The sequence below is a fragment of the Delphinapterus leucas genome, chromosome 10, assembly GCF_059928025.1.
Source record: "Delphinapterus leucas isolate spDelLeu-1000000601 "Yukka" chromosome 10, BTC_Dleu_Yukka2, whole genome shotgun sequence".
NCBI classification, from domain to species: Eukaryota; Metazoa; Chordata; class Mammalia; order Artiodactyla; family Monodontidae; genus Delphinapterus; species Delphinapterus leucas.
In genome coordinates, this window is record NC_143138.1 from 66,474,880 (window position 1) to 66,491,108 (window position 16,229).

At 59.7% G+C, this 16,229-nt stretch overlaps 3 protein-coding genes across 15 annotated transcripts in view; 2 read left to right on the top strand and 1 right to left on the bottom strand.

Moving 5' to 3' along the window:
- The first annotated feature begins 57 nt into the window (after nt 1–57).
- APEH (acylaminoacyl-peptide hydrolase) lies at nt 58–11,160 on the top strand. 8 transcript variants are annotated; one of them, XM_022573118.3, is made up of 22 exons: nt 58–139; nt 215–347; nt 812–938; nt 1,315–1,408; nt 1,508–1,583; nt 1,673–1,836; nt 2,003–2,140; nt 2,237–2,328; nt 2,411–2,451; nt 2,536–2,657; nt 3,127–3,187; nt 4,444–4,541; nt 5,189–5,240; nt 6,079–6,167; nt 6,603–6,741; nt 7,235–7,318; nt 7,403–7,483; nt 7,838–7,926; nt 8,020–8,210; nt 8,319–8,421; nt 8,506–8,612; nt 8,703–11,149. In XM_022573118.3, the coding sequence occupies exons 1-22, from the start codon at nt 128–130 to the stop codon at nt 8,806–8,808; spliced, it is 2,199 nt and encodes a 732-aa protein (XP_022428826.2). In that variant the 5' UTR covers nt 58–127; the 3' UTR covers nt 8,809–11,149. The 8 variants fall into 8 exon arrangements, with proteins under 8 accessions (XP_022428826.2, XP_022428825.2, XP_089775491.1 ...); XM_022573117.2 differs by lacking the exon at nt 2,411–2,451 and having other exon boundaries at nt 2,483–2,657; nt 8,703–11,150; XM_089919364.1 differs by having other exon boundaries at nt 99–347.
- MST1 (macrophage stimulating 1) lies at nt 9,392–15,220 on the bottom strand. Of its 2 annotated transcripts, XM_022573121.3 has the most exons (18): nt 14,046–15,219; nt 13,228–13,375; nt 13,036–13,148; nt 12,838–12,952; nt 12,621–12,757; nt 12,420–12,540; nt 12,164–12,282; nt 11,821–11,989; nt 11,509–11,639; nt 11,316–11,418; nt 11,031–11,167; nt 10,903–10,938; nt 10,692–10,812; nt 10,442–10,519; nt 10,156–10,302; nt 9,969–10,075; nt 9,728–9,867; nt 9,392–9,624 (listed from the first exon to the last, which is right to left on the bottom strand). In XM_022573121.3, the coding sequence occupies exons 1-18, from the start codon at nt 14,137–14,139 to the stop codon at nt 9,463–9,465; spliced, it is 2,178 nt and encodes a 725-aa protein (XP_022428829.1). In that variant the 5' UTR covers nt 14,140–15,219; the 3' UTR covers nt 9,392–9,462. The 2 variants fall into 2 exon arrangements, with proteins under 2 accessions (XP_022428829.1, XP_089775495.1); XM_089919369.1 differs by having other exon boundaries at nt 10,692–10,938; nt 14,046–15,220.
- The window catches only part of RNF123 (ring finger protein 123), a 28,788-nt gene continuing 27,712 nt past the window's right edge, over nt 15,154–16,229 (top strand). For 3 of the 5 annotated variants that reach the window (XR_016394723.1, XM_089919336.1, XM_089919337.1), the window contains exon 1: nt 15,154–15,534. The gene's annotated coding sequence lies outside the window, so the exon portion shown is untranslated. The remainder of the gene's footprint in view (nt 15,535–16,229) is intronic. The other 2 variants (XM_022573108.2, XM_089919334.1) reach the window with 1 other exon arrangement.

Sequence of the window (16,229 nt, forward strand, 5' to 3'; positions counted from 1 at the left end):
CGTCCTCGCTCATTCGTCGAAAGTCCCGCCCCTCTCACTGTGCGGCAAGGCCGCGGCGGAGACTGGCCGGGCCTCTCACTTCCGGGCGCCTGAACGCCCCGCCTCACCCCGGCGGCCCAGAGCCACCATGGAGCGGCAGGTGAGGGAGCGGCCCGCGGTTCCCGTGCTCTTTGCAGCCCGGGCCGGGCCTGACCCTGCTGTGTCCCCTGCGCAGGTGCTGCTGAACGAGCCCGAAGAGGCGGCGGCGCTGTACCGGGACCTTAGCCGCCATCCCGCGCTGAGCGCCGCCTGCCTGGGCCCGGAGGTCACCACGCAGTACGGGGGTTGTTACCGGACGGTGCACACTGGTGTGTGTATGGAGGGGAGTCGGTGGAGAGGAGGGGGGCGTGGAGGGCTAGCTGCCTGACAGTGCACACGGGTGTGTGGAGAAGGCCGGGCTTGGAGAGTGTGGGTGTGGAACAGTGCATCCGTAAGAGGTTTGTGCACACAGGTGTATGGGGGGGGCGGCCTATTTGGGGTATTATAGGATGGTGCCCATGAGTGCAGAGTGTGGGCCTTGTAAGGGTCACCCCCGTCATCGTATCCCACACCTGCTCTCAAGATTCTAGGGTGGATGCTAGGAGCAGTAATCGTTTCTCTCCAAGACGTTGTCAGCCTAGGCTCTGGAGGCCTAGACTTGAGAGTTGTGGCCAAGTGTTGCCCATCCTGCCCCCCAGAATATCTGGAGATAGACTGAGAGAGGTGGGGTAGGGGAGGGGGTATCCTGTGCTGGGACTGGTCAAGTTGAGCAGCCTCATGCCTCTCCTCGCAGAGTGGACCCAGAGGGACCTGGAACGCATGGAGAACATCCGATTCTGCCGCCAGTACCTGGTGTTCCATGATGCGGACTCAGTGGTGTTTGCAGGGCCTGCGGGCAACAGTGTGGAGACCCGGGGCGAGTAAGTTTGAGGGAGGAAGCTTGTAGGCAAGGCCGTGGCCATCTGCAAGCCTTTTATGAAGGCCCACCCTGTGCCTTGGTGTGGGTAGGGCCCAGAAGGGAAGCCAGGAGCCAGACCCCTGACCCTTGGGAGCTCAGGTAGTAGTGACATGGTCACAAACATTGGAGGCTTGCTCCAAACTTGGGCTGGGACTAGAGTCCCTGCCCCAGGGAAGGGAGGCAAGGCAGCTGCTGTGGTAGGGCTAGAAGGGCTGCAGGGGCGGTTGTGGGCCAGAGCCTCAAGAATCTTGTCTAAGAGGTTGTGGCCAATAAGGGGACAGGATGGGCTATCACTGGGTGGGAGGTAATACTGACCTGCTCCCCTACATCCTCCTCAGGCTGCTGAGCAGAGAATCTCCTTCAGGCACCATGAAAGCTGTGCTGCGCAAGGCTGGAGGGCCGGGCGCTGGGGAGGAGAAGCAGTTTTTGGAGGTAAGTCTGCATAGGACCACGTGGTGGGTAACTGGGGGCTCAGTCCCACGGATAAGGCTCTGTTGGAAGATAGGCAACCTGACTCCCAGATGTCCTTAGGTTTGGGAGAAGAACCGGAAGCTCAAGAGCTTCAACCTGTCAGCGCTGGAGAAACATGGGCTGGTTTATGAGGATGGTGAGGCATCTGGCTGGTGAGCAGGCAGGGCGGACAGGAGGGGCAGCCATAGCCCAGGGCTCCCCCTGATCGGCCTTCCTTGCACCCAGACTGCTTTGGCTGCCTGTCCTGGTCGCACTCGGAGACGCACTTATTATACGTGGCAGAGAAGAAGCGCCCCAAGGCTGAGTCCTTCTTTCAGACCAAAGCCTTGGACGTCAGTGGCAGCGATGACGAGGTGGCCAGGCTGAAGAAGCCAGACCAGGCCATTAAGGTGCTCATGGCCATGGCCAGTCCATGAAGGCCCCTCAGGGCAGTGCTGGGGTCCACCATGCTCTCTGCCCACACTGTGCCTATCAGAACCAGGGAGGTACTGGCTTCTAGGGGGCAGGGCCATCTCCTGCAAGACAGGCTGGGCATTGAGTGTCTTGTGTTCTCAGGGGGATCAATTTTTATTTTACGAAGATTGGGGAGAAAACTTGGTTTCCAAAAGCACTCCTGTACTCTGTGTGCTGGATGTCGAGAGTGGCAACATCTCTGTGCTTGAGGGGGTCCCTGAGAGTGTGTCCCCTGGACAGGTTAGTGCTGACTTGGCCTACATGACTCCGAAAGTCTGGGGCCCCTGCCTGAGCTACTGACCCTTGTTCACACCTGCCCTGTGGTCTTGTTTACAGGCATTCTGGGCCCCTGGAGACACAGGTGTTGTGTTTGTGGGCTGGTGGCATGAGCCCTTCCGGCTGGGCATCCGCTTCTGCACCAATCGAAGGTGAGGACAGTCGAAGGGGCAGGGCAGGGGGCCTTGCAGCTCAGACTGGCCTTGAAGCTGAGTGTCTCTCTGGTGGTTCCAGGTCAGCCCTGTACTATGTAGACCTCATCGGGGGGAAGTGTGGTAAGTGCTGGCACCTACCTGTGCTTCACAGACACACACTGGCCCTGGCAGCCTGCATGATGCTCACATTTCTGTCTGGTCCAGAGCTCCTCTCGGATGACTCTCTGGCTGTCTCTTCTCCCCGGCTGAGCCCAGACCAATGTCGCATCGTCTACCTGAGGTTCCCATCTCTGGTCCCGCATCAGCAGTGTGGCCAGTTGTGCCTGGTGAGCTGGGGTGGGGGTGGGGGGAGGTCAGCAAGAGGAGGGGATGGCAGATGAGAGCTGGAGGGTCAGCTTCATCTCCCCACGGCCTCCTCAGTGGACCTCCTGTCTTGGGTACAGTGATGGTGTGAGTTTTGCCTTTCCTTCTCTCCAGGCAAGGCCTGGAGGCTGTCATGGGGGCTCTGCACAATCAAAACTCACCACCTTGAGAGCATCCTCTGTCTACGAGAATGCTCCTCCTTTTGCTTCTTATCTGCACGTGGCCAGGCTCTGCAAGGGGCTGGGATATAATGGGCAGTTACAGAGCCTCAGTCCTTGTAAAAGGGCCCCTAGTGAAAGTCAAAGGCCCCTCCAGACATCTGCTCCAGGTCACCAGAAAGGAGATACATCAGGCCTCTCTCAGGTCCTCCCCTCCCTGCCCTGAGGGCACTGCCAGTCCCCTGGTGAGCCTGACCATTGTGTTCTGTTGCAGTATGACTGGTATACCAGGGTCACCTCCGTGGTGGTGGACATTGTGCCTCGGCAGCTGGGAGGTAAGGGGTGTCGGCTGGGTGGGTGCCAAGGAGCATGCAGTTCTGTTTTCCTGCCATCTGTTATCCCTGCTCAGGGCCAGCCTCCTCAGCTCTTCCTGCCTGGGTTCCTTCTGAAGTCTCCCCGCTGCTGGGCCAGCCCCAGGTTCAGCCTCTGCAGGGGGTGGGGCCATTACTATAGGGAATGGTTCTCACAGAAGGTCAGCTGGACCAAAGCTGAGATCCGAGTGGCCCAAGCTGGCTGAGGCTTGAGATTATTTCATTTGTGCCACAGCCCATAGATTTATCTTGTTTTTCCAGTGGCTGCTTAAAGCCACTGCTCCTTCAAGGGGTCTCAGAAAGTACACTAGATTGGCAGGTCCTGCCCCAAGGGTGCTCATTCTCCCACTCCCAGCCCCCACCCCAACGTTTGTCCAGTCCAAGCCCTTGAGGCAGCAGGGTCTCTGGGAGGGTGGCTCTTGGCTGACAAGCTCCAGTCACAGTCTCGGGTGCTCACAACTCTGCTTGGGATCCCAGACTATCCCAAGGACGTGAGGGGTGAGTCTCTTGTTTCCTTAGGCCACCTGGTCAGTTCCAGGAGTCAAGGACAAGAGATGGCCTCCTTTTCCTGTCTTTGGGTTACAGGGATGCAGCAGTGGGGACCTGGTCTGAATCCTAGCTCTGCCCCTTATTAGTTGTGTGTTCTTGGACAGTATCCTGACCCCCTGAGCTTCCATTTATTTATGTGAGGAGAGGGTGGTTGTTCCTGCCTTCTTTGTAGGATTGTAGTGAGGGGTAAATGAGTGATGATGTTAGAGGGTAGGATTTATTCAGGCCCAGTGCCAGGTACTCTGCTAAATACGGTTAGAGACAGACAGGTGTCTTGGTTACAGCATCCGCTGCCTCCCAGCGGCCCTTAAGAGCAGCTCAGAGGAATGCCAGTGCATTCAGTTTCTCTCAGAAGCTCTTCAGCTCCGCCTCTCTTGGGCCCTAAGAGGCCTCTGCTCCTCAGCCCCCTCTTCAGGCAGCTCCTCATTGCCTAGGGTACCCCCATGTATGTGGCTGTTGTTCTGTCACAGTTCTGGGGCCCCAGGTGAATTCCCCAGCGACCCGGCCTGCCTCATAGTCTGGACACACACACACGCACGCACATACACACACACACACACTCATAGTCTGGACACACACACGCACGCGCACACACACACACACACCCGTAGTCTGGACACACACACACCCCTCCACTCTTGGACGTGGCCCCCAGCTCTCTGCCTTTGCAGAGAACTTCTCTGGGATCTACTGCAGCCTTCTGCCTCCGGGATGCTGGTCGGCTGACAGCCAAAGAGTGGTTTTCGACTCAGCTCAGCGCAGCTGGCAGGTGAGGAGCCCTGACTGTGTTGAGAGGCAGCCCTCAACCAACCCCCAGGAGCTGTGGGCCTGGGACATAGCGCACACACACTGCCAGGTGGACCGCCCAGCTCACAGGTCTCCCTGGCCCCTTAAGGCCCTGCCTGCCCCTGTCCTGGACTCATTTTTCCTTGAGGGGGCTGGCTGCCCTGGTACCCCACAACAGAGCCCTTGGCCCTTTCTCCTGAGGCAGAGATGCAAAGCCCCCACCCTCAGCATTTCCATGTGGTGGGCAAGGGGGCTGCCACTGGGGCGGGCCCCTGAATACCATACGGGGAGCTGATGGAGATGGGACAGCAGCTTTCTCCCAGGGACTGTGTGGGGACACCACAGTGTGCCAGACTCCTTTGGGGTTAGATATCGTTTGGTCCTCAGGGTAGCTCTAAGGGCCTCAAAGGCATTCCTTATCTTGCCCAGGGTCACTTAGCAAGTTGTGATGGAACTGGGATTTGAACCCAGGCCCTCAGGCCACTCCCTACTGCACTGAGTAGCTATCACCATAGTCACTCACAGCTCTGGCCTTGGCCCAAGGGTCCCCAAGAGGGTAGAGAGGAGGTGGGGGCAGGACCCATAGGGCTCTTGGATGTGGTACCACACATGGCCTCCTCTCTGCTTCAGGACCTGTTTGCTGTGGACACCCAGATGGGCAGTGTGACCTCTCTGACGGCTGGTGAGCAGGGCTGGCGAGTGGGCCAGCCAGGCTAGGGGAGGGACTGGAGCTCAAGCATGTGGGGCAGCACTCTCGGCCACTCTGCACCACTGACTGTCCCACAGCCTTTACTGACAGTCTTGCGAGGACCCTGCCTATGCAGGACCCTTACCCAGCCAGCAGACTGCCTCCTGGCTCTGCTCTGCTCCCTGTGTCCTGGCATTGCCTCAGCACGGCCCCCACACTACTTCTCAAACCCACAAAATTCTCTCTTGCCAAGATCTGCCAGAGTCTTCCTTCCCTCTCCCCAAACCTCAGGCAGAGGCACCTCTGCCAACCCAGGGCGCAGAAGCCCTGGGTTGGCTCCCTCATCTTCCTCTTACCCAGGCCTGATGATTCTGCACCTAAAGTGTTTTTGAGTCCTCCACCTGCCCTGGCTGTACTCACTCCTCCACAAAGCTACCAAAGGATTGTTCCCAAACTGCATCTCATTGTATAGTATCTGCTTAGGAATCTGAATCTCCTTGGACCCCACTGCCTAGAATTAGCACCTCCCCCCCAGCCTCCTGGGCCTAGCTGCCACCCCTGCAGACGGCAGTCATCAGGTGGTGGGTGGTTGTGCCATGTGGTCTGGTGTGTCCCCAGATCTGGCAGTCCCAGGGGACAACCATCACCTGCTGGATGAATGGACTGAGAAGGCGGCTCACCCAGAGCTGTGTGTGGTTGTCTGTGACAGTCCCTCTGTGGGCATCCCTTTGCTTCCCAGGGAATAAGGGGCACCTCACTATAAAGCCTCCAGCCTGGGACTCTGGCTCTGCAGGGACTGGGTGGGAATAGTGGTGGCATCTGCCTTGTCCAGGGGGGTCAGGTGGAAGCTGGAAGCTGCTCACAATTGACCGGGACCTCATGGTGGCACAGTTCTCCACGCCCAGCCTACCCCCATGCCTGGTGAGTGTTGGTGGGCCCCAGGCCAGGAGGCAGGGATTCGGTGCAGGCAGAGTTCCCCAGGTCAGGGAACTGGCCCGAGTCTGACTGTGGCTGGTCAGCATGTGAGAGGCCAAGGTGTGGACCCAGCCCAGTATAGTCCACGAGGGTCTGGCACTATGGGGAGAAACTACTGGGTTAAGGTTTGCTCTGTTCAGAACAGGGTGCCTGGGAAAGTGCTCAGTCCCCTAGCATAACAGCCTAGAAGCTGAGGAGGGAGGGGTACATATGTGTGGTTGTGTGAGTACCTGTGTATATACCAGCTCATGACAGGAGTCCGTGCTGGGCTCTCTGGAGGTGGGCAGATGGCCCAGTATAATGAGAGCTGCCCACTCTCACACTGGTGGAAAGGCAGGGAGGCAGCCAGGCCACCTGTGACACACTCTTTCCCTTTGGCAGAAAGTTGGGTTCCTGCCTCCTGAGGGGAAGGAGCAGGCGGTATCATGGGTGTCCCTGGAGGAGGCCGAGCCCATTCCTGAAATCTCCTGGAGCATCCGGGTACTACAGCCACCCCCAGAGCAAGAGCATGTGCAGTATGGTGAGCTGGGCAGGGGCAGAGGGGCACCTTCTCCAAGTTCCCCAGCACATAGTGTCTGTGGTCACCGTTCCCGTCTCCTGTCTCACATTTTGGGATTTTTTGAGATTACCTCTAAGAGGTTTTTTTTTCCTCTTGTGGATGGTCATGGGGAGTAGTGTCCAGGCATCTGAGCACCTACTCTGGGTATCAGAGCTGGGCATCACCAGGCCAGATCGTCTGCAGTGGGATAACGGAGCCCAAAGAAGACAGGCCTATGTAAGGCCTCTGTGACCACACCTCCTCCAGAATATTGTCCCTGCAGAGACTGGGACTCCCTGACTAGGGCAGAAGGAGCATGAGCGTCCTGGGGTCCATGTGTCACAGTGTGGGCTACCTTGGCCAAGTCTCTTGTTTCAGAGGTCAGCTGCAGACCTGCAGCTACAGCTGAGGCCTTGGCTGGGGAAGCCCCTAGGCAGTAGAACTGGCTCTGCTGATTGCTGCTTTTCCCCTGCAGCTGGCCTTGACTTTGAAGCAATCCTTCTGCAGCCCAGCGACCCTCCAGATAAGACCCAGGTGCCCATGGTGGTCATGCCCCACGGTAGGCAACTGGCCTAAGAGTCCCTGCCCTTCCACAATCCCTCCTAGCTGGCTCTTTCACCTTCTCTCTGTTCCCTATCTGCAGGGGGACCCCATTCATCCTTTGTCACTGCCTGGATGCTGCTCCCAGCCATGCTTTGCAAGATGGGCTTTGCAGTACTACTAGGTGAGGGAGCAGGGTGCTGCAGCTCTGGTAGAGCTGTGAGGTGGTGGTGATGGTGTGGGCCTGGTCTGTACAAGCACTGCGGGTACCACCCTAGTCTCCAGGCCTCTGCAGCCTGGACCTGGTAATCACTCTCAGAAACTGCCCTGGCCAGCCTCTGGCTCCATGGCGTGGTGATAACATGAAGTAACTTGCAACTGCCATGGAAAGGGGGTGTGGTCACTGGGCAGTCTCAAATCTCTTGGCCCCTTCCCCTTGAGTCTGGTGCAGCTAGCCTCAAGGCCTACTTCACATATAGGTGAAAGGGCGCTGGGAAGGTCACTTGACCACCCTGTCTGGTCCCTCCCTGGCCTCCAGTGAACTATCGTGGCTCCACGGGCTTTGGCCAGGACAGCATCCTCTCCCTCCCCGGCAATGTGGGCCACCAGGATGTGAAGGACGTCCAGGTAGCAGGGGCTGGGGCTTCTGGACGGGCTGGGGGTGTGGCTCCATTCAGCTGGGCAGGCAGCTGGCTGCAGCATGATCTGCCCACCCTGTAGTTTGCAGTAGAGCAGGTGCTCCAGGAGGAACACTTTGATGCAGGCCGTGTGGCCCTTATGGGTGGTTCCCATGGTGGCTTCCTGTCCTGCCACCTGATTGGTCAGTACCCGGAGACCTACGGTGCCTGCGTGGTGCGGAACCCTGTGATCAACATTGCCTCCATGATGGGCTCCACTGACATCCCTGACTGGTGGGTGTGCCCAGAGGTCCCCGCCCTTCTCCCCCCTCACTACGTACCCTCATGGAGCTCCGGCAGGCCCCAGAGCTCCTGGGCCTGCATCATCTCAGTGTCTTGTAGGTGCGTGGTGGAGGCTGGCTTCCCCTACAGCAGCAACTGCTTGCCAGACCTCAACATGTGGGCTGAGATGCTGCACAAGTCGCCCATCAAGTATACCCCTCAGGTACGCAGCCCTCCCCCTGCCCAGTGCACCACCAATCTGTCCAGGGCCCCGGGCCCTGCTCACCTCCACTCCGCACATACCTAGGTGAGGACACCAGTGTTACTGATGCTGGGCCAGGAGGACCGGCGTGTGCCCTTCAAGCAGGGCATGGAGTATTACCGTGCCCTCAAGGCCCGAAACGTGCCCGTTCGGTGAGTACAGCAAGACAGCCCTGGCAGCTGGTGGGCAGGTGAGCAGGGAAGGATCCTCAATCCTCAAACATTGCTGCCCAACCCTTACAGGCTCCTGCTCTATCCCAAAAGCACCCATGCACTATCAGAGGTGGAGGTGGAATCAGACAGCTTCATGAATGCTGCGCTCTGGCTGTGCACGCACTTGGGCAACTGAAGCCCTACCACTCTGTATGAGCTGGGTGACATATGCCACACTTGGCTCTTGGAGAGCCCCAGGGTCTGGCAGAGCGGCAAGAGGCTTCCTGGGCTCTGGACTTCATGGATGGGTGAGCCGAGGAATGTGGGCTGTATACTCATAATAAATGAGGACACAGAGTCTAGTTCCTGCTGGTACTTTGTACCAAGCCACCTCTAACCCCAGCCCCACCCTTGGGGTTCAGAGACCGTAGGCCCTGGGTATGGTAGCCATAAGGAGGGCAACTACTTCCAGCGTGAGAGGGGAGGGGACAGCGAGAGGCTCAGCTGCTGCCTGTCCTGGCCAAGTAGGACTCCACCAGGCTAGCTCCCTCTACTGCAGCCCCTTCTGTTAGAAACTGCCCTACACCACCCTTCTCCTCCCAACAGTTTATTTAGGGGACTAGTGAGGCCCTGCCCTTCACAGCACCCACAGGCTAAGGTAGTGCTAGGGTCAGATTGCCCAGCCCAAGTTGTGTTGGACTCTGCCACTCAGGCCCTAATGAGGAGTTGCCAATTCATTCCCTAGAAGCAAAGGCTAAGAAGCACCCTGCACAGGCATAAAGAGGAAAGGTGGCTTTATGTCTGACAGAAAGCTTCGTCCTCCCCAAGGCCCACAGGATTGAGGCTGGGACTAGCCCAGCCTCATGACCTTGTGAATCCAGTCCACAAACACAGAGACACGCATGAAGATGGATGGCCAGCGGGGCCGTGCGCACACTCGGTTGGGGATTATAATTCCCTCCAGGACCCAGCAGTCGTGAGTAAAGCAGGCAAGTGGGCCCCCGTAGTCACCCTGGTAGGTGCAAGAACTAGTGAGGGCATGGACCATGGTAGAGACTAGCCCCCTTGGGGGTGAAGCAGTACATTTTCAGCCTGCCAGGGGCCCTGCCACTGACCTCACAGGCTCCAGCAGGGGCCAACAGTCCTTCAGTGCACATCTCACTCTCGCGTACACGACCTCGGTGCTTGATGTTACATTCCTGGTTGGAGATGACATTGAGGGAGGCTATGTTCAGGACCGTGTTGTCCCCTGTACCTACAGTGAAGAGAATGGGAAGAAGGATAGGGTCTGTGGGTAGTACACAAGGCTGGGCCTCTTGGCCTGGAGCAGTCCATGCCTCTGCAGTGTACTCTTACCTTTGGTCTCGCCCCAGCCTGCGATCTCACACTTGGTGCCTGGAGGCACCACATACCACTCAGGGGGCAGGCAGATCAGGGCCACACGCTGGTTCAGGGTCGCAGGTCTTCAGCAAGAATGACGGCATTCAGGGTCTGAGGCCACAAGGCCCAGCCCCACCTCACACCCTCTTGACTTGTCACACACCTCTCCAGCTTGAGCAGAACAAGCTGAGAGCCAGAGGGCCCGCAGACCATCTTGGCCATTGAGATGCGCTGCAGGCCTGGCTGCCCGGGCTGTGGGTCCTGGAACAGGGTGCCTAGCCACACCTCATAGCCAGTGAGAGGCCCATGGCTGAGAGAGAAGCTCTGCTACATCAGTCGAGACTCATAGTCTGCTGCCCAACACTCACCCATTGGCTTGCCTAGGGAAGGTGGCTAAGGGGGAGAGGAAGGCGTGGGGTTGGGAGTCCCCAAACCCAAGGAAGGCTCACCAAGAGGAGAAGCACTGCCGGGCAGTCAGAACCCACTGCTCCTTCACTAGGGAGCCTCCGCAGAAGTGCTGGCCCTGCCTGGAGGAGTGCAGGTTAGGAAACGGTCCTGAGACACAGAGATACAGGCTGGACCTGCCATGTCTTGGCTAGGATCTGTGAGGCTGGGGCAGGTTCCTGCCCCCCTACTGGCACAAGCACAGAGGATGTAGCGTCAGCCCCTGTCTTGGAGAATCAGGCAGTTGTGCCTCACCGGTTGCGCAAGCTGACTGTCCAGGGTGAGTTCCCAGGCTGGCCGCCCACCACACGCAGCTTGGAGCGCCATGGGTCCAGGCGGGTCACTCTCTTGCCACACTTCTCAAACAGCACCTGGTCTGGGGGATAGAATGTGCTGGTTGAAACCCCGGACTGGATGGAGATGGGGGGTAAAGGGACCACGACGCATAACTGGCCCAAGTCTGTACCTGGGGGCTCCAGGATGGACGGCGGTTGGTCATCATCTGAAAGACCCAAGTTCAACCACGTTAAGGGAGCCAGCCTTTGGCGGTGGAGGCTGGGGGCGGGGCCCCGGGGCTGTGTCGCCGGTGCTCACCGCAGCCCCGCAGTGCACAGTAGTCGAACGTAGTCCCCGGATCTGTGGTGTAGCACCAGGGCCCGTGACTATCCCCGTCTGGGTTCCTGCAGAAGTTCTCCTCCAGTGGTGCGTGTGGGGCGGAGGTGGGGGTGAACCTAGGCGGGAGGGGGAGCAAAATCAAAGGGTAATCCCAAGCCCCCGCAAGCCTCCAGTTGGAGAGCCGAGGCATGCCGCCCTAGGGTTAGTCCCGGGCGGGGCCTGTGGCCTCGGTCTGGGAGGCACCAGGCGCGCTGGCGGACTTACTGCGGCTTGTGCGGCGTCCCCGCGGACCAGCGCTGACACCGGACGCCCTTTCGGGTCTTGCTGACTGAGCCGCGGTACAGTTCCCCCGCGCCATGGTAGCAGTCTGCGGCGGGCGGACGGACGGGGGCGACCGTCAGCCGGTTCTCGCCCCAGCCCTCCGGCCCCGTGCGTCCAGCCCCAGCTCAGGCCTTACCCTCGGGCCGCACGTCGTCGGTGCAGCGCCGGATCTGGTAGCAGAAGGCCACGCGCATGCCAGGCCGCGATGTGAAGCACCAGGGCGCCTCCGATCCGTCGGGGTTCCGACAGAAGTTCTCCCGAAGGTCCCTGAGCAAGCACGCAGCTCAGCCCGGGTGGGTCCCAGGTCATGGGCTGGCCAGCCCGCCTGGGCGGGAGCCCAGCCTCCAGCTCCTCCCCAAGCCCCGCCTTCTTTCAAGCCCCGCCCGGGGCCCCCCTCAGGTCCCACCCGCAGGAGTAGCAGGCTCCCAGCGGCGGCCAGCCAACTCACTTGCACGCATACTTTTCCGGCGTAAAGCGATGCTGATGCGGATGCTGCGCGTCCCAGCGCTGGCAGGGCACGCCCGCAGCGGTGGTGTTGACCGTGCCCCGGTAGCCCTCGCCTTTCCCGCGGAAGCAATTGAGCGTCGTGGCCTCCCGGCGCGGCTGTGCCTCGGACCCTTGGATGGATCGAGGCCGGTCGGAGCCCGAGTGGGAGGTGAGACTGGGGCTGGGGCGGAGCCCCACTGTTGTTGGGCCACCACCGGGTCACGCCCAGCCCCTCCTCTAGTCCCAGCCAGGCCACGCCCCCACGTGTCCCAGGTGCCCTCCCAGGCCCCGCCCTCGCGCTCTACCGCAGCGGGGGAGGTCGCAGAACTCTCGCTTCATCTGCGGGTCCGCGGTATAGCACCAGGGCCGCTCCGAGCCGTCCGGATTCCGGCAATAGTTGTCGTCCAGACTTTTGTCCAGGAACCTGGAGGCGGTAGCCGGGCGTGAACAAGGGCCCTGTCTGGCCCCAACCAACTATGCGCTGCCTTACATCGCCCCGCCCCTGGAGTGCTGGGCCCTCCCCTTGCCCGCCCTCCTCCTGCCGAGCCCGCCCACGCGTACTTGCGGGGCTCGAAGGGGTGTGGGTGCGGGTGCTGCAGGTCCCAGCGCTGACACTCGCGCCCTGACTCCGTGCGGTCCACTGAGCCGCGGTAGTCCTCGCCATTGCACCAAAGGCAAGCGGCTGGAGACACAGGGCCGATGGGTTCGTGGACGGGCGTGGGCATGCTCCTCCCGCCCCAGGCTTGACCCGGAGCTGCTTACCCTCCCGGCAAGACTTAATGCCGCAGCTCTGGAAGCGCACGGCAGGGTCTGTTGTGTAGCACCAGGGACCTCTGGGGTCCCTATCCGGGTTGCGGCAGAAGTTGTCCTCCAAGCCATTTCGAAGTGTGGGTGTGTACCTGTGAGAGTAGCAATACAGTGCGTACTGGGGGCAGGCGCCAGGCCGGCAGGGACAGAGGGGAGCTGCAGTCTGTCTCACTTGTGGTCATTGGGGAACCTGTGGCTCCAGCGCTGGCAGGGTAGGCCACCCATGGTGATGGCCACGGTGCCCCGGTACTCGACCCCATTGTCCATGATGCAAGTCCGAACATAGACTGGGAGCAAAAGACCCAGGATCAACAAGGCCTGAGACCCCAGCAGCCATCTCCCCAGCCCGCCCTTCTCTGCAGCCACTCACTTTTCTTTTGGAAGAGATCACAGTGCCTGGAACGCTGCAGTCGTGTATGAGGTGAGTGCTGGGTCCATGGCAGCAACTGGCAACCATGGCTGCTCACATTGTAGTGGAAGGCCCTGGGAGGAGGAGCCACAGGGTAACTCAGTGCCCAGGTTCCCCTACCTCCAGTGTTATCTAGGTCCTTTGGCCACTCACCTGCAGTCCAGTAGGGGCCCACAAAGCCCTGCACATTCCTCAGCATTTGCCACATCTTCTTGCCAAGGCCTGGGCCGCACTGTGTGTAGCAGGTGTTGCAGCTCCGTACCCCGGAGCACCTGGAAGTCATTCAAGGGCGAGCGCTGCCCTGCAGGGTGGGCATGCGTGTCAGCACATGTATATCAGCACGTGCACACTTTATTCATTCAGGGGAATCAAACTACAAGGCCTCTGGAGTGGACCCTGTCAGTCCATTCAAGGGTCAGACCCCTGTACTGGGTGGGAGAAGCAGGCCCAGACATGATAGTTATCACTAGTGCACCTGTTTAGTGGGCAAGGCACTAGGCTCAGCTGTAAAACATATACTCTGAGAGCAGTGGGTGATGGTGCTTGCCCCATGGAGCTTATCCCATCTCATTTCTCAGATGAGAATGAGAAGGCTCAGAGCTATCTTATTAACCATGCAGAGACCCAACCCAAGCATTCTGACTCCAAGTCTAGGCTCTCACTAGCATAAGGGCATATGCTAAGTTAGAGAATTAGATCTGGCTCATAAGGGGTAATTGCCTGCATGTGTGCCTGCGTCTGTGCGGTCCTAATACTGCCTCAATGCTACAGCAGACTTTTTAACGCAGGCCTGAATAGGCAACGTGTTTATGTGTTCCTGGGGCTGCCCAGCTCTGTGAAAGAAGCCAAGGTCACTTGCTGCTCCATGCCCAATAGGAAAGTAAGTTCCTGGCTCAAAGAGCCGGATGGGCCTGGGGCCGACCACTTTCTGAACGCAGATGGGGATCAGGGCTGAGGGGAAGGGCACTCACCAGGGGCCCCTAAGAACCCCGTCAGAAGCAGCAGGAGTGGGAGCCACCCCATCCTCCTGGCTGGAGGCTGCACTGTGACCCACCACAGCCCCATCCGGGAAGTTGTGAAACCTGTCCCTACGGGATTGGGTGGCTCTGTCTCCACACCCCCACTCTAGACTTGCTGGGGCCTGACCTGAGACCCAGTGGCAGGAATGGGGGTGGTGCCAGGCCTCAGGCCCTATAGGTGAGGTACAAGTGTCCTCACTCTGGCACATTTAGCCCCCTGAGAGGCCTCCCTATGTAGTGGGCAGTGTTGGAAAGGTTCAGTGGGGACACCTGAGGGCCCCACTGCCCCCCTCCCTTAGCCCCACCCCCTCCTCCTCCCTGCACCCTAGGCTGCTTTGAAGGGAAGGGCAGTGTGGACACGGTTGCTGCCAGAGGCCTAGGTTCCAGCCCGAAGTTGGTGATATTAAACTTTTCTGAGCTTCAGCTTTCCCCTGTAAAGTGGAGAATATTCCCTGCCCCAGCCTCAAGCAGCCTGCCCCTTTTGCTGTCTTATCGGCCCCAGCTGGAGGCAGGTCTGCCCACGCCCCTGTCAGCAGAGCCCAGAGAGGCTCCCCTCGCCCCGCCAGAGGTGCCATCCCAGGGAAGATGAGTGAGGCCACCCTTCTGGCCTGAATGGAGGTGAGGGTGACAGGTGGCAGGGACCCTGGGAGGCACGGCCTTTCAGACGTCCTAGGGGACCTGTGGGCCGGACCTCCAAGTACGGGTAGGAGTTGAGATAGGTGGCCAAGGTCTCTCCCAGGACACAGCGTTACGACATGGCTGGGCCAGGAGCTCCTCCTGCGTAGGCGGGGGTCGGAGGCGGCTGGGCAGTGGGGCAGTGGGGCAGTGGGGCGAGGCGGGGGCCGGGAACGTCCCAGCTGTAGGCCGCGGAGGGAGCCCGCGCGCTGGAGGCTGTGGAGGGGGCCCTCTGGCGGAGGTTGGGCGCGGGTCGATGCGCGTGCGCGGTGGCCGCGCGGTTTGGCCCTGGACAGGCGCCGTAGCTGAGAGCTGGGCGGATGTTGTGAGCCCGGACACGGCGGCCGAGGCTGGGGGTGAGTGTGAGGGGCGGCCGGGCTCCGAGGGGGGTGGGTGTCCGCGGCTCCCTTTGCGGCCCCAGCCCGTCTAGTGTGAGGGCGCTCGCCGCTCGAGGGGTCGCAGCCTGTGGTGCCAGACTTCGGGCCGGAGCTGGCCTGGAGGATCCTCCGGAGCGTGGGGCCGGGCAGAGGCGACTGGGGGAAACAAGCGCTGCCCTCGCGTCCTTGGGATCCGAGATGGGGTCGGTTCGGTTACAAGCCTTGAACTCTCGGCGGGGCTGAACAGGATCGACGTGGCAGGGAGCCCCCGAGCAAAGTCAAGCAACGCCTCTCACCTGGGTCCTCAGCACCTGACACCCGGAGTGGATGTCTGGAAGGTTTGCTCATCAGTTGAGTGACAGCGTCTAATCTGTCCTGCACCTGCTCTGGTGTGAGAGGGCTGGTGGTGGGCGGCAGGGCGGGGAGTCACCTTTCTGAGGGACAGGCGTGGTGCCGCCTGGGAGTGGGCAAGAGTGTGTGGCGGGAGCAGAGGACCTGTTTGGGGTGAGATAAGAGAAGTTCTGTCTAAGGCAGTGCTGGAGGGCCAGCCTCTAGACCAGCACTGACTAATAGAGAATGAGGATGGGAATGTTCTTTATTTTCGGAGCCTAGTCCAGTAACCATTAACCACATAGGGCCACTGAATCCTTGAAATGTGACTAATATAATTGAGAAATTGGCTTTTTAATTTTAATTGAAGTTTAAATACCCGTGTGTGGCTAGTAGCTGCTGTGTTGGACAGCACAGCTCTAGATCAGTGAACCAGGCACCAGGGACTTAGTGCAGCTTCTGAAGCAGCTGTAGCAACAACATGGTATGTGAGGGATGGACAGCAGTGGGGACAGTGGGGCCTGTGAGGAGGGCAAGGGTGGTGCTCTGATGGGGTAGGAGGCTGTGTGTTTGATTGGGCGCAAGAAAGCTAGCAGGCCTTTGAAATAGAGGAGGGAGGATTCTGGAACTGAGGAAGGGGATCCTGGCCTTGGATGTAAGCAGGACTTGTAGCTGGAGATGGCACCAAGGCCTTGGATGGTGGACTATACTTGATGTAGGGTTCTCTCTTCCAGATGTGGACCCACAGTGGCTT